The sequence below is a fragment of the Amphiprion ocellaris genome, chromosome 11 (assembly GCF_022539595.1).
Source record: "Amphiprion ocellaris isolate individual 3 ecotype Okinawa chromosome 11, ASM2253959v1, whole genome shotgun sequence".
Lineage (NCBI taxonomy): Eukaryota > Metazoa > Chordata > Actinopteri > Pomacentridae > Amphiprion > Amphiprion ocellaris.
In genome coordinates, this window is record NC_072776.1 from 9,321,277 (window position 1) to 9,347,823 (window position 26,547).

Sequence of the window (26,547 nt, forward strand, 5' to 3'; positions counted from 1 at the left end):
AGTAGGTGATCTGGTCGGAGGAGCCAGTGGAACCTTTGAGACAATGTCTCAAAATCTGTACTGTGAGCCTCAACTAATAGCACAAGATTATCTCTACACCCTTGCTAAAACGTGCTTTTAAGAATGTGTAGCAATTCTATAGTATTTCATAACACTGAGATGTTTGCACATTTATTCACAGTTGATAAAAATTATTGCAGATTTGGGTTGTTATCTAAGAATTTTAGAAACAAAGAGTACTTTATTATATGTATAAGTCTGTTCTATCTCTGAGAGAATAGCAAGCTAAAGTGATTTGTGAACTAGTGAGAAACAGCAAAGGTGCAGAGCCTAACAAGGTGCAGTGCAGTGCATGTTGACATCTTCACATACTGTTATGTGTTGGTCTGTTGCTGTTGTGAGTAGGTGGTATGCAGCATAACAGGAATGTCTCTTTTGTCGTGTGCATGCCCTGGCCTGAACTCAGTCTTGCATCTCCAGTATTTATTTTAGTAAGAGAGGGCAGACTTCTTATTCTGAAAAAGAGGATATGGGCTGACAAAACAATCTTAATTTAAGGTCTATAATAAGCAATAAAAAAACACTTAAAGTTCTCTTCAGGTGCAGGGCAGAGTGAGGCTTTGGTTAAAGTCCCAAACATGTGTTTATACCCAAGACAAAGCTGAGTATTCATCCCTTTTCTCTGTTTAGGAGGAGTAAAATTACTTTGTGCCCTGATATTTTCACCTTCTTAACATTTTTGCAGAGAGAATGCTGCCATCTTGCTGCAGATGAAGGAATTGGATTTTAAATATTGGCTCAAAAATGTCAAACATTGAGTGTTGTTAGTATCCTAATGTAATGTGCAATCGTTGTTTATCATGTGTAACATTTAAATTTCATGAGAAAAATATCTCATTATCATGTGTAATATTACTTGACTATGTTAGAATTATTGCCAGTATTACGTCTTTCTCCTCTATTTTAGTCTTTTTTTAGTTTACGTATTTTTTCCTGTAATTTATTATATTTATATCTTACTGCTTTTCTATTAGGCACTGCATTTTTTCTCATGTTTTGCAATTTTGTTTTCTGAGCAATATCTGGCACAAAAGTTTCCTTGAGGGCTGATGAAGTTCTATCTCATCTCATCTCATCTCATCTCATATTATTGTATCTTAATCTACACCATACAACACTTAAACCTGTGGGAATAAAATAATCATCACCTACATATTACCCTAACAGTGCCTAAAGCTAAAAAGAGTGAGAAGTTTCACCAAACCCTAAAATATATGGCATGTTGGAGATACTTTGCAGTTCAGAAACATAATTTCTGACTCCCATATCAGTTAGCTGGTTGCTGTTTCTAATAGACACAGTGTCTTATAACCTCTTGTTGATTCCACATCGAGTGACAGAAACTAAAGTTAAATCAAAAGCAGTTTAGATTTGTTTATATTGTAAATGTCGAAGAAATGCAATCATGCTTTCAGTCACAAGCACTAGCTGGGCCTTTATTAAGTCAAGCTTTAAATAAAACTATTTTTACTTTGATTTTGTCTGCTGGACAACATGTCCTTTACATGACATAAGAAACACCAGACATTTTTCAGTAAGGGTGTCTTTGTTTGTGCTTTTGATTTGTGACGCTTTGCATAAAAAAGTGGAAAATGAGACTGAAAGCATTTGAAATTCAGGTGTCATTATCGAGGCATCAGGTCTTGAGTGATGAAAAAGGCAAAGTATTGACAGAGGCATGCGGACAGTTTTCTTCACAATGTTGTCAGCACAGACGGCATCGCTGCACCATGCTTCTTCTGTCTCGGTGACAGTTTGTTGCCAAGGTAACTGAGACATGCCATTGACCCTTCCATTGTGTGGCCTCTTATTACAAAGCATCATTTTCTCATGGCTGTTATGGAAATGTTCCCACTTTGCTGGTAGACAAGCTGCCATTCTGCAGTGCTTCAGGAGGCAGTTGCAGTCAGAAAAAAAGCAGCTGTTTATTCATAGCCGTAGGTGTACGCAGGTAGTTTGCATTATTTGCTTGAGCCTCTGTATACTCTATATTCCCACTGAGCTATCGTAAGGTCACCACCACGCCCTCTGTGTCCCCTTTGCAACAGTATGCTAATATCCTGCAGTGGAGAAGTCACGCTTTGTGCTGACTGGTCACATTGTTCCAACCACATGTACTTGTCCTGCAGGCAGCTGCCAGTTGTCTCATGGCCACAGTAGCAGCCAAGTGTCTCTATCTGACTAACTCACCTCTTACTTGATTTTTTACATTCTGTGACTTGTTTAAAGCTGCAAAATTCCATCTGATAGAAAAACAAATGGAATGCAATGGGATATTATATCACTAGTATTTTTTATTTTTAAAGTTATTTTTTTGGCCTTTTATCGGCTTTATTGGATAGGTGCAGTGAGAGAGAGAGAGGAAATGGGAGAAGAGTCAGGGGAAGACATGCAGTAAAGGGCCGCGAGCGGGAATCGAACCCGGGCCAGCTGCGTCGGGGACCAGCCCCTGTACAGGGGTCGCCCGCTCAACGCGTTGAGCTATACGAGCGTCCCTGTATCACTCGTATTTAAAAGTTCCAACAAATTCATCCTCACAGTCACGTATTCAAGCTGAGTGGTCTGTGGGAGGGAAATGGCCTTAGGTGGTGACAAAAGCATCGTGATCAGTTTAGCTGCCACAATATGTGGGCTACTCTTGGCACTTTTTTGAGATGAATTACGAAAAGTTGGTGTTTTAAAGTGGATTTTAACAATTATCTGACACATTGAGTTCAACCATGTACTTTAAAGAATAGGATTTAAACATAGTAAAACAATGCAAGTCAACACAACATCCCTGAAATGAACCCTAATCCAGAGTTGAACAGTATTGCTTCAGACTAAATGGTGTTTTCATTCAGTCTGCACATGCTGATGGAAACACATCTCAGAACAGCACAACAGAGTTAAGCAGTTCTACAACTTACTCAAAATACTTCAAAATAACATTTCTCTAAAGCAATTTTAACAAACAGTATAATGCTCAGATATTTTACGTGAGTAAAAGCAGCAATACCTCAAGGTAGAAATACTCTGTTAGAAGTAAGAGTCATGCATTTGAAATATTACATGAATATATAAATATTATATGTAATCTAAATATACTTTCAGTACTAAACGTAAAAGAGTCCATGGGATATATCGTGCATACATTTTTATTCAAAGTAAAAAATTATATTTTTTATATTCATTATGATCATGTCTTTAGAAATTCCATAATTATTTATTATGGAAGCAATCACTTATTAATAAAAAAATGAGTGGATATCACTAAAATGTCAACTAAATAACCGTGCGAATTTAATACCAACCACCTTCTAATTAACTAAACAATAATAAAATGAGTTAATTCAAAAATTGTTTTGATTGTGTTATTTTTATTAAGTTCAGATAATCATGACAGATATTTATTTTTTGGCAATATATCAAATTTTATATGGAAAATAACAAATTGTATCTGTGTCGGAGAAATCACTTTCAACCAAGTTCCCCATTACAAAAACGCCTCTGAAGGAAGTGTGTTGATTCCAGATCACATGACCTGCTGCACATGATGTCATTTCCTCCTGAAGAAAAGACTGGCAAGACTCCAAGGCTTTCTGAGTTATTTAATATAAAGTAGTGTGTGAGTCAAGTGTGGATATATCGCATGCCAACAGGTTTACAAAATATCTTTATAAATAACTTTCAATTTTAATTTTACTCAACTGCATATATAATGTTTAGGAGAATCTTTCTGTAAAAATGCCATGTTGTGTTTGGTTATAGTCGGCCATGTTGATTTTCGGCCTGAAAACAGCAAAAATGTAAAACATGATACAAAAAGTCCCGCAATTATATATTGAGCCTTGTATTGATAGTGTAAACTAGCAAAGTAATCGGTAACTTAAGCAGTATTTTACTTACAGATGTAGTGGAATAGAGGTACAAATAATCAAAAAATGGAAAACCTAAAGTGAGCTACAGTGCTTAAGTAAATGCACTTTCCTTCCGTGATTCATTTCAGGATTGATGTATTAGTTCGGTTTAGATGTCCCACTGCAAAAAAAAAAAGAACAAAAAAAGACATCTGCAGCTGAACTTGAAAGCCTCATTGAACTGCTGCAAACTGTTGCCTTTCTCAGCTTTGGCAAAGTGAGTCACGTTTTCTGTTCAAACAAACTGTGGGATTCTGTTTCTGCCTCTGTGCTGCGTTTTCCTCCTGAGTGAAGCTCTCATGTGGATGCTGCCTCCAGCCAGGTGAGCTCAGACTGTCAGCAGTGAGTGTCTGAAGGCTGATGAAGACTGTTGTTGTTCCAGCTCCCTCCTCCTCCTCCTCTTCCTCCTCCTCCTCCTCCTCTTCCTCCTCCGCAGCATCAGCAGCAGCAGCAGAAGGATCGCAAGATGGTAGCAGCGCACACTTCTTCGCATTCGTCGGAATCTGCCGAGTGGATTATTTGCCTGGATAAAAGGTAACGTCCATTCATGTCTTTCACGTCCGTGCAACTCGTTTTAGCTCGCAGTGTAAGCATTAATTGGAAAATGACGCGATTTTGATTGGATCCGGCAGAAGGGGCTTGGGCACAGTGTTTCAACAGCTACATTCAAACACTGGTTTCGACAGTGTAGTTTTAATTTCCCAGGGGAATTGAGATTAAACGCATCAGAGGGTCAATTAGGGCATCCTTCAGAGCGCCAAGGTTACTGTTCATATCAGGTTCATACCGTCTCTGACCTTCCTGCTGACTGAGGGTTTAAAGTGTCCGGTTTATACACTCAGATGAGGCAAACTAAACGTGTGGAGCAAGGCTGGAACAGTCATCTAAGTAGCTCAGTGAGGATAATAACTTTACACAGGCGTTTGGCCATTTTGTTAAATGATTATTTGCACTCCTGCATGCATTTATCTCTTTAATGTGCTGCAGTTTAGAACTGCAACTAATAAATGATCATTACCAATTAGTGAGTCGATCATTTTCTCGACTGATCGATTAGTTGTTTACTCTATAATGTCAAAAAAAGTGTTAAAAAATGTCAACAGTGTTTCCCAAAGTCATTCAGATGTTCAGTTTCCTGTCACAGAGGAGTAAAAAAAGAAATATTCAAAGTTAAGAAACTGGAATCAGAGAATCTGAACTTAGTTTTGATTCATTTAACGCTTGACAACCGATCACTTAATCGATTCATTGCTGCAGCTCTATTAGAGTCACTTTGATTATTGTATGATATGATATGATATGAGTTTTTCAGTGCTACAAGATTTATTGTGAGACCAATTTACCAAGTTATTTTTTGATATTTTAAAAACCACATGGACAGCTTACATTAGAATGATTACTGTAAAACTCTCTGTTCATTTGAGAATTATCCATTTGATTCTGCTCCACATCAAAGACACAGGGGAACATTTAGCCTGACCAAAACCTGAAACTACAAAATGTACACTTGCTGGAGAAGGTATTAAACCACAAATCAATCTATCTATCTATCTATCTATCTATCTATCTATCTATCTATCTATCTATCTATCTATCTATCTATCTATCTATCTATCTATCTATCTATCTATCTATCTATCTATCTATCTATGAAAATACTCTAATTTGTGTGATTGTGTACATGATGCACACTAAGGGTTTCATTCCATTGTGGGCTTTTATTTTAAGTGCTACATTATCTTATTTTGGCAGCTGAACAGACATGTTAGTCACATCTCGGGTGTAAATGGGTCACTCATATACATGGGGCGAAGAATGAAGGCTGCATCACAAAGAAAAGGTCCAAAGTGCAGCAGCTATAAACGGCAAAGTGACGCAGTGTGCCTGACGTGTTTACACAGTAACATCCTCTGGCTGCTGGTAGAAGCCACCTGTGTCCCTCAAATCAAATGGTTCTTGTATGACTCACCTTTTCCTAGCAAATAATGTCCACGTTTCACCTTATCACACCGTTGCTAATTCTGCACTGAAATGCCACGGTTGGTGAACGTGTCCGTCTCCACGCGGCAACTGAGATGTGTTTGACAGTTTGGAACAGATGAGTTAACATAATAAACAAGAGAGTTGTTTGCTTAATCATTAAGTTCTTATATGATCATAGTTTAAGACTGAGCTCACTAGAAATGTGATCATCATTTCTGCATGTTGTGATGTAATTGGATTTAAAACCAGAAGCATCGTTGTTTGCAGCGAGCAGAAAACTGTCTCCACTCAGACTCTAAAATTTCACTTTTTGATTTTCTCTCTCTCTATGTCTGTTTTTGACTTGGTTGGTTTCCAAATAGACACTGGCTTTGAAACTCCCACACATCTGCCTTGTTGTCCTGACTTTGTAGTGCATGATGAAGTAGCTCCACAGTGCTAAAACAATGCAGGGCAGGAATGATGTGAGAGTATAACAGGGTCTCTAACACATTAAGCAAAGCAGCAGGTGTGATTATACTGTCTTATCAGGAAGTGCAAATTATAGGGATGATGCGACTGCTGCAAGTTCAAAGGTTGCTAGGCGATACAGAGTGAAAACACTTTTATTTCACTGCAGTAAACATAAAAACTATACATCAGGGCCACAGGAAGTCACAGTATTGCTGCAGTGGTGAAGAAAAAAAAGCTTGTTTTCTTTTCTGAATTATTCATACTGTTTGGTTTCACTTTTTTAAAGAACGAGCATTGATTCACAGGTGATGTAAGCTACAGCGCAGCCACCCACATGTTACATCACAGTCTCCGCATCCAGTGTAACAAATGTGAGCCAGGGTGGTGCAAAACTGAACAGCAACAAAACACACATTTCACACATTTCTGAATACGTGAAAGTGATCAACATTTTCTGCTAGAGCTTCCTTTTTTTTTTAGATCAATGTAATAAGAAATGGTAAATAGAAACAACTGTGTGCATTCAATTTGAGATTAAGCCTGAAGCAATTATCTACTCATGCAAATAGTCTGTTTTTGAATGATTCACTAGAAATAAATGGTCAATTAATTGTTTGCTGAGCAAGAGCCAAAACTGATTCACTCTAAAAGGACTAAAAATTAACAAAACAAGCTCAAAATCTGAATGTAACAGTTCTTTTCTCACTCCAGATCTGCTGATCTTTTGATACACTTGCATTAAATTATAGTGCTGCACAGCACGGACTGTTTTTTTTTCTTTATAATTACCAGATATTATAAAAATGTTCTAATATGCAGCCCACACTTCTTACTCATCTAACATCATGAGAAGTCCATAACACTTTAGTGAAGTTTGATCTTCTGTCCAGGGTGCTGCTAATGCGCAACTACAAGTACAAGTAGTATTGCAGAGTTTAACATGAAACTGAAGGACAGTGTTAAGTAGGAATTAATTGCTTTCATGACACATCTGTGCTGCAGAGCTTCAGAATCCAGGTCACCGTGCTGTTGTGCTGCTCAGAATGAAGCAGGCCTGGCAACCTGTTCAGACACCTGATGTACATTTTAACTAAACGAACGTTGTGTTTTTCTTTTTATTTCTCCAGACCAGCGGAGCGCTCGGGGGAAGATGTTGACATAATCTTGGCTCGTCTGAAAAACGTGAAAGCCTTTGAGAGATTCCACCCGAGTTTGCTGCAGCAGATTTGTCTGTGTGGATTCTATGAGTGTCTGGAGAAAGGCATCACCTGTGGGTCCAAACACAAGCTCTGAAATGTGTCTCAGGAAACAACTGTGCATTAATGAGAATAAAGGGGATGCTTATTTGACTTTGTTACAGTGGTAGAAAGTAACTGAGTACACTTTCTTAAGTGCTGTACTCAAGTACAGTTTTGAGAAAGACATTTTACTTGAGTATTTCCTTATTATGCTACTTTACACTTCAGCTCCACTACATTTCAGAGGGATTCATTGTATTTTCTACATAACCACGTTTACTTTTTTTTATCCTTTTATTTATCCTTTTCTTACAAAAAACAATGTGTAGTTGGGGCCTCATTTCAGTTGACTATGAGCTGTTAAGAGCTCCACCAAATACAGATTTTTTCTATGTAACCTCTTTACATGGTTAAATTTCAATGAATGTTGAAATGGCTCAATATCCAGTAATATTAGAGATAAAAAGTCCAAAAACTGAAGAAAGATTTGTGTGTTTTTTCTCATTTACTCCCCTTTTAATCATGTCAGAACCCCTCACATCAATCTGCTGTCTGTGTATATAAAAGTGTATCTAAAGTAGTTCAAACCAGCTCCACCTGCAGCTACAGTAACAAGCTGCTGACACACTGATGCAAGTTTACCAACCTGCTGATGCCATATATAATAGGCTATCAGTCAGAGGAACAAAACCAGAACTTTTATTTTAATACTTTGACCACATTTCGCTACTAGCATTAATATGCTTTTACTTAATTAGGGTTTTTCATGCGGGACTTTTACTTAAATTGGATTATTTTTCAATTGCTGCATTGATACTTTTACTTAAGAAAATGATCTGCTTAGTTGTAGAGTTTCTTTTTAAACTTTGCTTTTTTCCCCCAGTGTATCGCCAAGGAGACATTGGTACCAGCTGGTACGCCGTGCTTTCTGGTTCGCTGGATGTTAAAGTGTCTGAGACATCAAGTTATCAGGTATGGCTGATAGTATTTCACAAGCATTAAATGAAACCCCAGTTTTTGCTGAAAGATGATCAAATAATTATATGTTAAAGGGTGAAATTTCTCTTGTTCTTTCTATAGCCTTGGCATGACCACATCCATCTCTTTTTGATTCGAATAATAGCTTGGTATTTTCTAAATTTTAACCCAGATCTGCATCATTCCATCTTCCAGTGAAGATGAATTATTGTATCAGTGAATCTCCACTTGAAATTCATCAAGTCCACATCAAGCCTGTTTGGAGTGTGGGCTGTAAAGATTTTTTGCTCACTAGATGGGAGAACAGTACAGATTATTTGTTAATACGGGAGCTTTATGCACCTCTGTCAGTTTGTCTGGGTGCTGATTGAAGTAATTTCTTTGCAGATTGGAGTGTATCCATCTATTTAGCACAAGTGCTCAGGAGATTGCCTCTAACCTTTGAGAGTGGTCTGATCAGCGTAGAGCACTGCTCCTCAAGCGCTGTGTACAGGAGCCTATTTTCTCCTTTTAGCAGAACAAGAACATTACATTTGCATTACATAAAATGATTTTCTATCTGCATGTTTTATCCTTACGTCTGTGTCTCCTGTAGGATGCTGTTACTATATGCTCACTGGGGACTGGCACAGCGTTTGGGGAGTCGATCCTGGATAACACCCCCCGACATGCCACCATTGTCACCCGGGAATTCAGCGAGCTCCTACGCATTGAACAGAGGGAGTTCAGGTCTCTGTGGGAGGTAGAAGCCACTATTTGATCCATCTGTACTTGTAGCTGCCTGCAGGGATTCTCTCCTTACATTACAGTTTGTGCCGCATCTCAGGGATAAAGTCAACGTAAAATGTGAAAATGAAAAAGCTGAATGCGTCAGGTGTCTGTTTTCATACATTGATCCATTTTGGGCCATTTTCTTGAGATACCTATGAAAATATCCGGATTTCTTGGTGACAACAATTCCAAGAATACATTCATGTTTTCTGGAGTTAAAATAGCCTGTCTATGTGGCTCTACCAAATCAATTTTTTTAGTCGATCTAATGATAAACAGCGAACAGAATTAAGCCTGATTATAAAACATGACCCACAATAATAAAATCTGACTATTTACATATAAATGAAAGCCCAGTGTGCCTCTTTTTACATTATTAAAGTCACTGGTGCATATACTCAGCATATCTTTAACAGCTGAGTGCATTGCTCAAAGGCAGCGCATATTGCTTTCCATCCTGCAGTTTCTAACCGATTGAGAGGGCAGCTTAGAGCCAGAGAACAGCAACCTGTCTGAGCCTGTTCTTTGTTGCAGCTGAAATATTGAATGTGAAAACTGTGACGAATTGAGCTGAACGCGAGCCAAAGCGTAGGTGGAAAGCAGTCAGATCGTCTAGTGGATTAATGAGGGTTAGATTATGAATTTATTGTTGGACCTCTGTAGGAATGACATGAGCTGTTCACTTATTATATTCTATCTGTCTGCAACTGAGTATTTGTGGAAGCACTGCTGCATCTGATGTTGATTTTATTGGCGTGTTTGGGGTTTACACCTTTTGACCACTAGATGGAAGTGCAGCACTGAGGAGAAACTGACATTTTCTGGCCCTGATTGTTGTCTGACGTCTCTTCATGTGAATTATTTAAACAGAGTTATCCATCATAAGTATGTATGATAGACTTAACATTTACATTCGCCATTAATTAAATACTACACATCACATTATATAACTTCGGTTCGATTTAGGTGTGTAAATTGCACCAAACATGGTACTAAAGACAAACAGTGATGTTTATGGACAACTCAAAGCAGGATGGTCCACTTCAATTCCAGTTTCCTGTCGCCTGCCCCTGCTGGCTGGTAGGTGTCATGCTGTCTCGTCTCTCTGCTCCCCCTCTGTACTGGGCTGGTTTCCTGAGAGAGACAGCCCATTTCCTCTGGGACCACAGGGCATCAGCAGGTTAAATTATGGGCTGTGTGTCTGTGTCAGTGCACTGACCAGCAGCAGTGGGACTGGATCTTTGGCTCTGGCTGCGTGGATCTGGGGATCACGTGGAAGAACTACTAGGCTCCACATTTCACTGCAGCCCTGGGGCGACCTCTTCAGTAAGGTCTGTGTCAAATGAGATTTTACGGCTTCTGTCTCTGGCGCCCAGATTGTCTTAACGTGTCTTTAGATCTCTTTGGACTTGTTTGTTTTGAAATATAATGACACACTGTTAAGGTGTGGCTTGGTGCATAATGTCTGACAGATATTATGGAGATGCAATTTCATACCAATGGTCTATATACGAAGAAGCACGAGTTTTATCAAGGGCGGCTCCAGTTTGAAATTCAGGTTCAAGTTCAAGGTTGGTGTTTGTCACATTAACAACAATGATAGTGAAATTGTGTCTGTTGTTGCTTTGTTGTCTTATTTAATTGTACAGTTGTCTGATCTATAGCTGTTAAATCTGAGTTAAGACATAGAAGTAGGATTTTGTTACATTACAACTACAGCCTGATAAATCGTCTGAGCTAGATAACTGACCAATAATGGCCTGTCACTGAAGTTATCAAAATTACGCTGATTTGAAAATGTTCTTTTAAAGGACATGATACAGAACAAAAGCTGCACTGGGTAATTTAGAAGCCATTTCATTACATAGTTTGAACAGCAGAGCAGCTTCGATACCATACTTTGCGACACTGTCAGTACTGTATGCAGTACATGTAGCAGAGTACACAGCTGAGCAGATTGTGGTGCTGAGTCAAGCTTTGTCTTCATTATAAGTCGTTAACTAGTTCATGAAATACATTGTTGGACAGTTAAAAACAGTGAACCCATAATTTTACCATTTCAGTGTAACTTTAATAACAATATCAATGCAGAATTTCCAAGTTTCTCAAGTCAATAGTTGTGATCCCAACTAGTTGGAAACCAAAAATTATGTGAGTTCAGATTCACTTGAATTCTTGGGTGTGATGCTTTTTGCAGTAGGTAAACTTTGCATATTCATAGATTCTGGATTAGAGTAAAGGATTAGATGTAATTTTAAGAACTTTATCAAGACAATAGAAGCAGATCATTTGCAAATCATTATTCCAGGTAATCTGTTTTGATATGTCTAGATTGATTTCTGGAGGGTGTCTAATGCATGACCTTGCATCAGTTTAATCAGCCATGTAGTCTGAGTGCAAGTTCTTCAAATAAGATATTTGCTAAAAGATATATTTGCCCTACTTTGTGTTTTACAGTATTGCACTCCAGCCAAAACCATCACAACTATTTGTAGCATTAGCATCAATACATGGACTTTCTCTTGTTTAGATGCGCTGAGTCAGCCAAGCTGTAACTGAGGGGCTGTGGAGTCAAAATTCACACAATCACCTTGTTGACAGATAATCATTAGAGTAGCTGCCGGTATTTTAAAGTTTGCTGTAGGTACAACTTATTCACCAGATTATTCTCCTTGGCAACGGTGATGCTTGTTTCCTCCAAGTTTTACCGCAATGCAGGAAAAACTGCTTCTTACTACTGGTGGCATCAGGCTACAGACTGTGGCAACAAACTGCCTCTAACTTTCCTGTGTGTGTCTCAATGATTGCTTCAGCAAAGAAAGTTCAGCTGCTTCACACAGGCTTGATTTATAGTTACATTTTGTGGTGCATAAAAAAAAAGTTAAGCAGCATGAGGGCAGTATTGCTTACAGGCCTGAAAACCAGAATGAACAGAATAATGTCTCTGGGTGTCAGCTGCTATGTGGAGATCACCAAGGAGTGATGTTAAGGGGAATATATCACCAATCCTGCCTTGACCTGAAGGCAGCAAACACACACACCTCCTCCTCCCACACAGAACTGTCCTCCTGCCTGTGGCCAAGCTCCCTGAAAGAAACCATGCCATAGTGAGAAGAGCATTGCCCTAATGAACCAGTGGATATTGTTTTTTATTTAATGCGGTCCATGTCAATTATTTATTGTATATTTCTCTTGAGTTTTTCCTGCATCCTCTACAATCTTTATGGAATTGTTCAATAAATAACAGAATATGTATAGATATGTTTACAGGATGTCCTGTACTGCTTTTGCTTCAGTATTTCTTGCATGCCACCATGGTGTATAACATCTATGCATCCCAGCATCTCTGCATGTGTGAGTGGTACATGTGTGTCACTCATGCATGCATGTAATTTTAATATTTATTTTCCTATGCTGCTGACTGCTACAACTGCCATGATAACAGCTTTCATGTAGCTTGGCATGTGACAGAAGCTGGATTCTGTCGCTGGGATCGAGCAGCCGTGTTCTTGTTAGTTTAACAGAGCAGACGTGAGCCCAGCTCAGCATATACAGGCAGGCGGACCGAAGCCTAGATGGCCTCATCATCAGCTCACTCTTTACTTTGTTTCCTGCTTCCGACGGCCGCAGTGATTGAAACAACACAATTGGAATTTGTGTTTTTAGGCTTGTAAAGCAGCTCTTTTACAGTCCGCCTGCGTGCGGCCTGGACAGGAAGCTTTGGTATTTCGTATCAGATGTGACAGCTTTATAGGCGTGTGTGCTGCACATGTTTTAAGCAGCACCACATTACCGATGCTTACGGTTGTATAAATATTGTGCGTGTGTGTGTTTTTATGCTCGAGGTGGGTCTGATGGGTGCTGAGCTCAGAGCGTGGGAGGAAGTTTGGTGTGTCACTATCATCAGGCCACAGAAGCAGCCTGGTGGGCAGTCAGCGGAGAAAAGTGATGAACAGAAAGTGGCAGCGATGCAACATGGCCTCTAGTGTCTGCAGATTGGGTGAAGGAGGAAGGAGGCTGGAAAAGAGAGGTCACGTGTAACCGTCATCTAATCACCACGATGCATCCAGGGCCACAGTGCATCAAAGAAAGATCAGAAAGATTGTATCACATTATTCCTTTATCTACGCTAACAAAGTTGTTATGTCATCAGGAGCCTTGCAATCTGAGCTTCCAACTGTAAAATGAAACAGGACACAGGAAAGCAGCAACTGGCTCTACTGGTTAATATTATAACTTTTATCCGCGCTAGCAGTGCAGCTCTATGGTTTTCTTGTTGGTCGGGTTGATTCACACAGTCATAGTTTCCAGAGGTTCAGTCCTACTGACTTTGCGGTTTGTGTTTTCGAGCAAAAGTTTTCCATAGGCAAGGCAAGTTTATTTGTATAGCACCCTTCATGTCCAAGACAATTCAAAGTGCTTTACAGAAAACATTAAGAGCATTAGAGTGAGGTGCAGATAGTTGAACGATATCGTGCAGATTTCATGCATAGGCGCATGAGAAAATAAATGTTTTTCACGTGGATTTAAAAGTGTCTACATTTGGTGAAAGTTTAATCTCTGCTGGCAGTTTGTACCACTTGTTTGCAGCATAACAGCTAAACGCTGCTTCTCCATGTTTAGTCCGGACTCTGGCCTGGACTAGCTGACCTGAGTCCTTGGGTCTAAGAGCCCTGCTAGGTTTGTATTCTCTAAACATATCACTGATGTATTCTGGGCCTAAACCATTCTGGAATTTGTAAACGATCAGTAGGGTTTTAAAATCTATTCTGTGACTGGCTGGAAACCAGTGCAGAGATTTTAGAAGTGGTGTGATGTGTTCAGATCTCTTAGTCCTGGTTAAAACTCTAGCAGCAGCGTTCTGGATGAGCTGAAGCTGTTTAATGCTCTTTTTTGGAAAGTTCTGTTAAAATTCCATTACAATAATACAGCCTACTAGAGATGAATGCATGGACGAGTTTTTCTTGGTCTTTCTGGGAGACAAAACTTTTAATTCCATAGCTGTTGAATGAATAACCTTGCACCACAACAATTTGGTGCTCACATGAATGTTCCTTGTATACTTCAGTAATTGCCTGACTGGTTATCTAGTCTCATTGTCAGTCAACTTTAAGATTTGTCCACTACTTTCATCTTTTGACATTTTTCTTTAAAATGTGATTGACAACCTTGCAGTTATGATAAATCTGCTGGAACAGTGGTAGACTTTTAGAATTAATTTCTTCTTAGTTTCAGCCTTTAGCATGACTTTCAATTGTTCACATGATTTGTTTCAATTTATAATCAGACTCACGGAAACACCAACGCTGGGGCAGAATAATATAACCAGTAGTCAAGAGCTTAGTTAAACTTTCAGAACAAAACACATCATCTAGAAGGAACAAAAAAACAGGCAGCTTCAAATTTCAATATCAAATTTGTGAGGACAAAACAAGGAAGATGGAATATGTCCTCTGTCCGCTGTCTTGGGTAAATATAATTTAATCTATAGTTGCTGTCTGTTCAGTACCAGCTCTTATTAAATCAAACTCAATACGACCACTGTCAAATGCAAAATAAGACATGATTTACCATTACAGAATTTTCTTGAAATTGTTGCAGCGAAGCCATTTTCTGTTCTGGCAGCTGGGAATAAAAAGTAACAGGGTGACAGATTTCCACGGTGATTCAGTGACAGACATCTACACCTGCTCTGTCGGTGTTCCAGCACCTTCCCTCAGCTTCACTCAGCCTCCTTCTACATCTTACAGAAATATCTCAATGAAGAAGACATAGCATGGAAATGGTTTTCTTTTCTGATTTGTTACTGACCTCTGAATTCTATGACCCCACCATCATTCAGCACAACATCATTTTCAGTGTAGTGCTACTTAGTTGGTTTATAATGTCTATTCTGTTGCAGAGATGCTGTGTGTTTGATTGTTTAGCCATTACTTTAATGTGCCACTTTTGTCAGTATTGGTGCCTTTTGTTAACTTGACAAATGAAAGCCTAAATGACAATAGATTTTGTTAAAATTGAAAGAAAAGCAAACACTAGATGACATCTGCATGGTTATGTCTCTAATTTGTAATCGTTCTTGAATAATATTAAAGGATATTAAACATGTGGTATAGTAGCTTGGCAACTACAGAAAGTTTAAAAATCTTCTAAATTTCACTAATTTTAAGTTAATGGTTGAATCAATGCAGATTGTACGAGTCATTGTTTTCTATCATTAAATATACTGTTTGTAATTTATCAGCCCTGACATTCACAAATTAGCAGCATTGAGATGGGTTTTAAAGAAACTTCTGAAATTTCTTAGAGTGTGTAGTTTATTTATTTATCTTCTAGAATTGCTAACATATTTTTATTTTTAAAGGAAATGTTAAAAATTTCCTTCACTGTCTGTTTATTAGAGATTACAAAGTCCTTTGTCAAGCATCAAATTTACAACACATAAGACAAAAACCTCATCAAATATTGATTAAAATGTCTTTCAAATGAAAAAAGTAAAATAGATCCAAATATTTATTTAGCATTTAGCATTGGACTACACTTTATCTAACATATTTTACTTTAAAACTTGACATTACCAGTTTATACACATTAAAAACTCGGTAATTTGGATAATTTCTTGGTTGTAAAATGCATAGGGAGTTCAATGCAGCTTTCCTGTGGCTCTGATAAGTAACAAGGTCAAAGTTAAGACTCCATCTGCTCTCCGTCCTTGAGAGGAAAAGTGTACTGGACAGTACAGACTGTATATTTTAAGACTGGATCGGATGCACAAAGGACAAGAGCTCAGATTTACAAGTTTATTTTACCTTTATATAAACATATTAGGAATTGGTGTTTTTTGTGTGTTGTGCACATCAGATAATATCAATCAAAGTGATATTGGGTTGGTTTGATGAAGTGAATTACAAAAAAAATCAACACTCTACAACTTATGTTTCAGAATCAAACAGTGCCACGTGCGTCTCTTTAAGGTGTAGTATTTAACAGCTTTTCATTTTAGAAAAAAAGTTCTGGCAACTGCAGTAAAAACAAGCCATTAATTGGCAAATCACACATTTATAAGGTCAGGAGAGCTCTTCCAAAATATAAAACCACTGTGCATGAAGGTGTCAGTGTTTCATGAGACACATCAGCTGTCTGTTTAAAACCTGACAGGTTATTTGGGAAATGCACAAATTTGGAAACAGTACTCTATTTAGTATTCAGTGTAACTCACTATTCACCTGGGATTTAGAGGCTTTTGCTTTTGTTTTTTCAATACTTGAATTACTCATCCCTACACGCAACTCTGTAGGCTATTCATTATGTTACTGTATTCAAAGTTGTTCAGTATTTCGCTCTATTTACTACTTTACTGTTAAATATTTCAGTATTCTTCAGAGGTAAAATAAAACACTCGGTTTATGTGTCATGTCCTTGGCAGAAAGTGAAGGCAAACTACAATCAAGATGGGTACTTTCCCTCAACACTATAACACACTTACAACACCATGATCAGTTAAAATCTTCCGTATGCTGACGAAGATAACATCCAAATGTCCAAATAATCCATCCTTAGACTTAACTTCACAACTAGCTTTCAGACAGCATACCTCCTGTCACCTTATGTCTGAATCCTGTGCGTTGATTTATTGAATGGATTTATTGGGGTTTGTTTATTTTCTATTATAAAACATGACCTTGCAATGCAACTCTTCAAACGTCTCCCTGAAGAGTTTCGAGTCGACGCGAGCAGCTGGGACATTTTCACAACATGCTTTTGTAGTGCTGATTATTGGTCTTCACTATCTGACCTCAGTCTGCTTTAGCACTTGCATTGTGAAGGTGGCCATGCAGAAAATGAGCAACTCTTCTGTATTGTGTGGATAGATTAGCTCAGGCTTGTGACGGAGAGAGAGAGGAAGGGAGAGAGAGAGAGGGAGGGAGAGGGAGGGAGGGAGAGAGAGATCGAGCGTGCTCTCCTCTGAGCTCAGTGACTGGAGTTGAGTAATCACCTAGCAACTGCTGCTCAGAAGAAGTCAGCAGCTGACTGGCACTCTGCTGAGCTCTCGGCTGACACAGTCTACTCACTCTGTTCTGCGAGAGGCTTGAAGGTGCCGCTGGATCAAGCAGGACTTCTATGAGAAGTGTGACACTCTGGGAACCTTAGAGTTGGACGTATATGCTTGGAGTGTTTGTTAACACCTGGATTAAGCAGGTGTGGAGGAGCTTCCAGTCATTAACTACAACAACAGGCTGCATGGGACGCTGGTAGCATCTTTAGGTAATTTCTGCCAAACTTTCCAACAATTGAATACATTTGCTGCATGAGAAACACTGCAAATTATGTGGGAAATTAAAAAAAAAAAAAAAAAAAAAGCTGAATGGAAATTTGTGCAGCATTGTTCCTGCTGGTGTTACAGAAATTTGCAATTCAAATGCCAAAAGTAAAAAAAAAAAAAAAAAATAATCACATTTTCCTTCTGTATCCTACTATATGTTTCTATTAAAATGTGCAATTCAATTTCAGTTTGTGGGGAAAATCTGTCAGTGCAGAAGTAAAGTGAAACCTCTGAGGAGGGTCCTCCCCAGATTGTTTCCCGAAGTGACCTGTAAACGTTCAGAATGAACAGTGAATTACTTGAGGAACAGTTTGCACCGTGTTGATTATGTAATCTGCGGTGAATTATTCAAAAATACAAGGGTGCATTCATGCAAAGCGCTGCTCACGATGCACTAACGTACTCAAGCATGAAAGGAGGCGCAGGAGGAGCTTGAACTGAGAAAGCACAGAGATAACTTTAATAGCTTCACTGATCTGATGTTATGGCACAGATAAGACTGGTCTTATCCGTTGACTCTTCAGAGTGCATCAACCAGGTGCATCAGATAAACAGATGGGCTGTGTATTGAGCAATTTTTCACTCTGTCTTGACTATCTTTTGGCTGCGGTGATGTGTATGGAGGAACATAAAATGGTCATTAGAGGTCACTGAATGAGAACAAATAAGCGTAAAGTTGCCTGATTTGTTATTGTGGACATTTTCAAACTTTCACTTTATGAAGATGATGTGGGGATGAGTGCAGAATCATTGTCATTGATTGAGATTCTGCTTTGTAGCACTGTTTAAATCCGTTCACTTTCAGATTTAGGTTCTGTTGAATGAGTGAATTTGTAAACTATGGTGCTCTCACTTACTCCTGAGTGACTGTAAATGTGCTAAATTTGCCAGTGAGTTCCAAACTTCTTCATCCATCGGCGAGGATTTTGTCACTGCTGCTATTGTGTTCATCTGTTTGTTTGTCTGTTGGCAACATTACTGATAAACTACCAAGATGAATTTTATGAAACTTACTGGAAAGGTGGAATAATGGTAAAGAAAGGACCCGTTAAACGTTAGTGAGGATCTGAGTTGTTGTATTTAAAATTGAGAGACAGCACTGGAGCACTGCACTCTCTGTGTGCACTTATGCAACTGGTTTTGTCAAGATTATCATCCAAGGTAACAATCCTGCCCTGAACACCAGAAACCTGATCAAATCTGTGTCTGGATTTGATTGGTAAAGTCTACAACAGTTTTTTTATTGACTGCCAAACCACCACAAATGACATTTCTCAACACAGCAGATGTAAAGATTTTATTTTATTGTCTGTGGCATCACATAGAAAATATTACTTTTTCATTCTTAGGTCCAAAGTGTAAACATGCTTGTTTTTAGTCAAACAAACAGCTGAGGTGCTTCTTTAGTGGTCTGACAGGAAAATAGAGAGACTAAGGATGACAAAGATTTACATTTAAATCCTTCCACTTAAAAAGCAGAAAACTTGCATGAATTTCCAAAATGTTATTGGATATACACTACCAGTCAAAAGTTTGGACACACCTTCTCATTCAGTGGTTTTTATTTAGCTATTTTCTACATTGTAGATTAATACTGAAGACATCAAAACTATAAAAGAATATGTATGGAATTATGTTGTAAACAAAAAAGTGTTAATCTTCAGTATTAATCTACAATGTAGACTATAATACAAATAAATAAATAAATAAATGTTTCTTACTTGTTATATTTTGAGCTATTTGAGCTCCTTTGGCTCTTCAACATGAAGATACATCTTCTACAAGTAAGGAAATGCATTTCACTAAAGCTGTGTTTCTGTCTTCAGCCAATTCTTTCTTTATTTAATGTGAATTTAAAATTTGCCAGCAGGGCCCTTGGAGTTAAAGGAGAATGAAAACTAGCTTTCATTCCTAGCTGCTGGGTTTGATAGGATTTCCACTACTACACCTTTCTGATTCTCTCTCCTCCAGCAGCATCAAGGCTTTATAAGACTATTGAAAGTAAATCTCCTCAAAGCAACAGCTCATAATCTTCTACTGCAATGGAATCAATCTAAGAAAATAAGAGTTAAATCAGACACTATAAGCTGTCTGATTAAAGCATTGTGTTGGCTGACTGGATGTCAAACTGTGAAGGATTATCTGAGATATCCTTTTAGCTCTAATCCATATGTAGTCATAAAAAGCACTAATACAATGGTAGATCTTCTGTTCAGAGTCCCAGTGGAGCATGTTTGTTCCTCACAACTACTGACTGTCCATTTATCAGTGAAGCTGATGTGTAGCAACAACTTAGAGATCGTAAAAGCATGTACAATTACATCTTCTCTCTACTAGCCTCGTTTCTGTCAGTATTATGGTTATAAAGTGACACATTGCGGGGAAGTAGCTGCACAAATGAGACAGAATGAGGGTTTTATTGTGACATAAATATTTGACTTTCAGAAGAACATGGTGAGCACATTTAGTTCGATGTCTTCATAAACAAGTCTTATAAATTTTTAAAGTTGGGATGCCTTCTGTACTTCATGTACTGATCCCATTTCATCATAACTGTAGTGCATCTGCAGTGTGAAGTCTTCTAGTTGATGTGTGATGCTGATTTAATGCTCTAATAATCTCCTGGGATTAATACGATACAGGCTGATGTGCGAATAATCAGACCGATTCACTTAAGTAAAGGAACACTTTGACATTTTGAGAAATAGGCTTATTTTATTCCTTTGCTAAAAATGAGATGAGATTGATGCCCTTTGTAAAATGTGTAAAAGTGTAAAAATGAGCCAATAAGAACATATTCATTAATGCATTTGGAAATGTCACTATTAATTTATTAATAATTGCAAAGAACCAAAAAAAAAATATATATATATATATTTTGTTGACTACAACAGATTCACTCCCAATTCAATACTTACAAAGCAACCTAAATAACATAATGACCTAAATGCAAATTTTAAATCTCCCTGTTGCATTAAACCTCCAGCAGAATTACTGTTAGACTGAGATATACTGTACCATAATATTATAAATTACCCAATTGCTGTGTTATACATTAAATAAACTCAAATAAATGAGTATCGTTACATTTACAGAAATGATCTTGTATTGTTAGAAATATTAACAATAGTAAACTTTCTTTCTTTTTTCTCAAAAGAACACAAACAAGGTACTTTACATAGATTTACAGATGAAAGAAAAAATGACACCTAATATTTATTGCTATTTCACAAATTGTCTTTACATATAAACAGAAACATAGACACCAACTCATAAAACAATATAAAATACAAACAAAAATACTGAGATACGTATAATGGTGTTAATCAGTTTTCTGATTTTGGGCTTTAATGGTGAACTGAGCATGTTTGTTTAATAGTTTTTATTACTTGCTATCATTTAAGTTGATAAACTAACCATATGGTCCACAAAATATGAGGGAAATGATCAAATATTTCACAGTTTCCTCAAACCTACGATAGCATCTTTAAATGTCTTGTTTTGTCTGTCTTTCTCTGACCTCCAATCTAGAAGGATTTTTTTTAAAAAAGAAGACAACAAATAAGTGCTGCTTTGCTTGTTTGTTGGAAAATGAGTGAAACAGTATAGCTCAGTTCAGCTAATATGGTCCAACTAATCAATTAATTGACTACTGATTTCCACTCCAGACAAAGAGACAATAGTCTGTTTTAGCTTGAATACTGTATCATATGAGATAAAATACAGTTTTATACAAGCAAAAGGTAGATTTGCTGAAGACAGTTCAGCCTATAGTGAGCTGGTGGCTGCTGCTCATGGAAACAGGCGTGTTCTGTGTCACCAGACTTCTTTACTAACAAAATAGAAACTGAGTGCTTTCTGCACACCTGACAATGGTTCTAATCCTGGTCTAAAGCAACACTCTCACCCTGCCTGCTGGATTCAGTCCCTCAGGGAGCAAAGCTTTATTGGCTCAGAGGGCTTGACTTCATTTGTTCCTCTGCTCCTCAGTTAAAGTGCTCCTCCCTAATCCTAAATCCGTTAATTGTCAACAAAGACTGATAGGACCTCTGAAGTGACTCGGATGGCTTCAATGCTTTAGCAGTGATTAACTTTGAGTAATTAAATCTGTTGCTTGCATGTGTACAAAGCCACTCTACAGCAGACACATTTTCATAGTCCGATGACATTAATCAATATCTTTTAGTATCTCAATGAGCAGCGAGTCAGTTCTCATTTTAAAAACTGAGGTCACTGAGGCATCTCTAAAGGGCTGCTTAATTGAGGGAAAAAGCTGTGTTCCCCTAAAGGGTTGCTAAAGGGATTAACTGACTTCGGAGGGTAGAATTGAATTTAAAACATGACCTCTGAGTACGTCACCATCAGGGGAACAAATGGGCTCCAGGGTTCTTGCTTTCATTCAGTCTCCACTGACCAAGAAGATAGGAAGGTAGAGAGAAGTGGCCTGGCACTAAGTGGCCCTCAATCAGCTTTTTATTGACCTGGAAGGTAGCGGCTGCGGCACATAATCAGTTTTTGTTTGTCTTTTGACCCAAATTAATATTGAGCCATCAATCTACTCGACAAATTTGAGTTGGAAAATAGAATTTAAAATGAGCTTGCATCAGTGTGACATACACTGTATGTGGCATGGATACTTTCATGTGATCAAGTGGGTTTTTTTCTCAGCGCAGAAGTGAATATTGTTGAAATCATTAAAATAATACAGTAACTTAGTAGTGACTTAGCCAACAAGACTGTAGAACATGTACACTGTAGAGCCATCCATCCATCCATCCATCCATCCATCCATCCATCCATCCATCCATCCATCCATCCATCTTCTATACACTGCTGAATCCTCATTAGGGTCACAGTGGGGCTGGAGTCTATCCCAGCTGACTTAGGGCGAAGGCAGAGGACACCCTGGACAGGTTACCAGTCTATCGCAGGGCCACATATACAAACAATCACACTTGCATTCACACCTACGGACAATTTAGAGTTACCAACTAACATCAGAATGTTTTTGGACTGGGAGGAAGCCGGAGAACCAGGAGAAAACCCACACATGCACAGGGAGAACATGGAAACTCCATGTAGAAAGACCCTGGGAAGGCCGGGACACGAATTGGGGATCTTCTAGCTGCAAGGCGAAAATGTTAACCACCAAGCCATTGTGCAGCCCACTGTAGAGCCAGGTAGACCATTTTAAATGTACACTTTGAAAGGAATCAGAGTAAGATTAAAGTGTATATAATAGCTTTCAAAGGTTTTCAAGTCCATAAGAGCTGCACAATCTTTGATTCAAAAAGGAGAACATAGTCATCTGTCCACTGCTTGTTCTCACGTGTACAGTTCTACAATTTCATTTAGCAGATGCTTTTATCCCAAGCGGCGTACATCTAAGAGATACAAGCAAGGATCTAGTCAGGAGAAAACAACCTGGATAACTGCTATAAAACAAGTTCAAGTGTGAGACACAATGTTTACATCCCCTGACTTTTGTCTTTTTTGCATTTTGCACATAAATAGAGCAACAAAAATCTAAGAAGAGGGCACAAACCAGAGGACTTAGGAGAACAGGGTTTGAATCCCGTGTGACCATTGTTTTCTGGTATTTCTGCTTGTGTCTGTTTCCAGTTGTATTCAGCCGCCGTTTGCTTTTGTTACACTACAAAGATACTTGGCTAAATTTAGGCATCAGAACGACTTGGTAAGATTCAGGAAAAGATGATGGTTTGGGTTAAAATGCACTCATGCAAACACTAATAACAAAGCTGTGGTTGTTGTCTACATTGCTAAAGTGAAAAGTCCCATCGCATTGCCCCTTAAAAACATCAACATGTTACAATTTTGTGAAAATAATATGTTTTGCGTACCAGTATAGATATTATACATTTTTTGTGACACTGGACTGTAGAGAAAAATTATCTCTCTGAAACAAGAAAGCAACACAAAATGCAGAGAGGTGATGTATTATAAATATGACAACAAACTAATATATATCATCAAAAGCCTTGTATTCTTACCATAAACACTATAGGTTGACTTCTCTCCCATGGTATTCTTTGCTCCTTGCGTCATTTGCAAATCGCTGAATTAGCATTGCTTCTGCAGTAAGAGAGCATTGGGAAAACAGCAGTGAAGTCAACATGCTATGTACAAGTTTCTGTCAAATGAAGTAGTCTAGTGATGAACAGGTTTGTAGCATTAGACATTTTCAACATGAAAAAAATCGCTCCACATTGAGCCATGATCTTGTCACATGGGACATAGGCAGTATTTTCTTATGGCTCATTGACTATGATTGGAGTGACCTCTTTGTGCACCGGCGTCATAAACAACAACATGGCCTTTGCATGAGTGCATGGGTGCAGTATAATGTGCATTATGTAATATATGTGCTGCTGCAGGGCACAGTGAAGGTACAGCGGTAATATCGTGTTTTGTTTCCTTTGTGACTCTCAACCTTGAGGATCATATATGCAATATGCAATCTAACAAAGGCCTGATGCTGAAGAAGGAGAAGAAGAAGAAGATTGCCACCACAATACTTAATTTTTTACCAATAAATCTAATGATGATTTTCATGGTGTTCTCCCCATTTTGTGATCATTATTCAATGAACCCTACTTACATTTGCATGCTCAGACTAATGAGGATGAAATATCAACAAACACCCGAAACTCTCATTGACTTTTTTCCCGTCATCACAGCCTGGAGACGAGTGATGGCAGATGGCTTCATGTCTTTTCTGGAAGGAGCTGCCTTTATTAGACAGCACATGAAAGAGAGGGTGAGACTAGAAAGGCTGGAAAAAGACAGAGGAGCGACAAACAACAAACAATGGCCCACTAAGAAGCAGAAGCGAAAGCATGGATGTTTAATCACAGAGTAATCTGTGGGAATTCCTTTCCACCTTTTAACCCTTTGAAGTAGAAGTAGTTTCTGGCCAATTTCTGTTCCTTTCATATTTTTTGTCACTGTGGGCTCATTTTCACTGCAATATTAAATCCTGCACCCCTATGGTAGCAGCACAACTAGCTAGAAGCAGAAAGAACTCACAACTGTCTTTTGTTACACAGCCTGCAGTTCAGCCGAAAATTCCTTGTATTTTAGTCACATGAATGTTGGTTACAGCTGAGTCTTTAATGACTCCACCGATGTTACAAGAAGTGCAGAACTTTTTATCTTACATCGGGGTTAAAACCAACTCCTGAATGTGATATGTAGAATAAAGTGATTTTGATGAAATACACCAAATATAGGGTTAGAGTTGGTTAAGTTTCCTGACCAATGTCACAGATGACTATTTTAAGGACTGTTGGAAAGTTCAAAATCTTACAGTTCTTTCTGTTTTAATGGTTTAGGTCTTATAAATGGTGTCACTGTCGATTTGTCAACATGCCTTCAAACCTACCACTGGTTTTGGGGTTTAGAAGGTTAAGGAGATGGAAATAATCTGTTTTTCAAATCTTAGCGAACTGATTTTTCGGACTTTTCTTTTTCTACTATGAGGAGTCTGAAGTCACACTTTGCAAATACAAGGGCCACCAAGCTGCTGTCTATTTTCTTTATTTTGTATTGGCCTCACTGTTTTCTGTTTCTTCTCTCTAATAGATTACTAAATGTGTACATTTTGTGGTGAGTCTGCCCTGTAGACGTGTGAGATGTGGAACAAATCATGTTTGCCAAAATCTGAATATTTTTTTAGTACCAGCTGTTCAGTAGCAGCACATTACTCCTCTGATGCTGCTACTTATCTTATGATTCTGATGGCTCATAACCAACTCAATGACAGTTGATGCAGTACAATTTTTGCCGTGCCAGTTGCATGACTACTTCCATATGGATGGCGATGTCCTCTGTGTCAGCACATTATGTTGACCCAGACTGAAATGCTTGATAAATTAATACATTTCCCAGAGACATTCATGGTCCCCAGAGAACAAACTGCATCTAAAGAAAGTGTTGATTCTTTAACTTTTCTTTTTGTACCATCATCAGGATGACGTTTGGAGTGGTTTTGAGTGTGTTGTCATGGCAACTTCAGAAAGGAGAGTCAGAGTATTTGGCACACATTTATGTACACAAAGTGCACTGTCATCACTGATGCAATAACTTACGTTAACCTGTCTTTCATTCAGCCTGAGCTGTGGTTTATGTTTAGTACTAATTAGCAAATATTAGAATGCTAACATGCTAAACTAAGATGTGTTAACATTGAGCTTAATGCACCATTGTGCCTAATTATATCTAAAATACTGATTAAAAAAACATGTATTTCTTGTCTAGTATAAACCACAATAACAATATAATAATAATTTGTTTCTGAGTCTGTTTTGTTTCTGTTTTTATAGAAATATCATCACTGCATGGCTGGACTACTCGCCCCACCCTATGGTGTGATGGAAAGCAGTGCTGACAGTAAGTAATCCTGCATTAATGTTTGCAGTTATAAGTGATTTGTACCCTAGTTGTTGTTAATTGTTGATCCGTCACACAGGATGAACCGGGGTAGATTTAAAAGCAATCATTTAACCTTCACTTAAATGTAATTGTCGCGTTTCACTGTAAAATATTGCAGTGCAGATGCTTCCACATGTTCAGATTCAGCAGCTGGTGTCTGCCGTGCATTTGGATCATTTTCTGCTGCTTTCTTATAGGTCAGCTGAGATATAATTCTACAGATAAGAGAAAGCGGAACTGACTTTATAAAAATGTTAGGTTCACAAAATGAATTTCAGCATCTGTAGATTGTCTTCAGTGTATGTATCAAGATGAAGAACTTCAAACTGTTTACTGTACATGGCTTCACTTTTACTGTATAAATTTCATTACTGTTACAAATAACCCATTT

The 26,547-nt window shown here is 38.2% G+C and overlaps 1 protein-coding gene across 4 annotated transcripts in view; it reads left to right on the top strand.

The window, feature by feature from the left end:
• The first annotated feature begins 3,639 nt into the window (after positions 1-3,639).
• The window catches only part of rapgef4a (Rap guanine nucleotide exchange factor 4a), a 40,219-nt gene continuing 17,311 nt past the window's right edge, over positions 3,640-26,547 (top strand). The window contains exons 1-5 of one of the 4 annotated variants that reach the window (XM_055015413.1): positions 3,640-4,493; positions 7,523-7,665; positions 8,517-8,605; positions 9,207-9,353; positions 26,048-26,114. In XM_055015413.1, coding sequence (XP_054871388.1) covers positions 4,426-4,493; positions 7,523-7,665; positions 8,517-8,605; positions 9,207-9,353; positions 26,048-26,114 — 514 coding nt within the window. In that variant the 5' untranslated portion in view covers positions 3,640-4,425. Of the gene's footprint in view, positions 4,494-7,522; positions 7,666-8,516; positions 8,606-9,206; positions 9,354-10,556; positions 10,714-17,369; positions 17,648-26,047; positions 26,115-26,547 lie in introns of those variants that run through there. The other 3 variants (XM_055015414.1, XM_023290730.3, XM_035957473.2) reach the window with 3 other exon arrangements.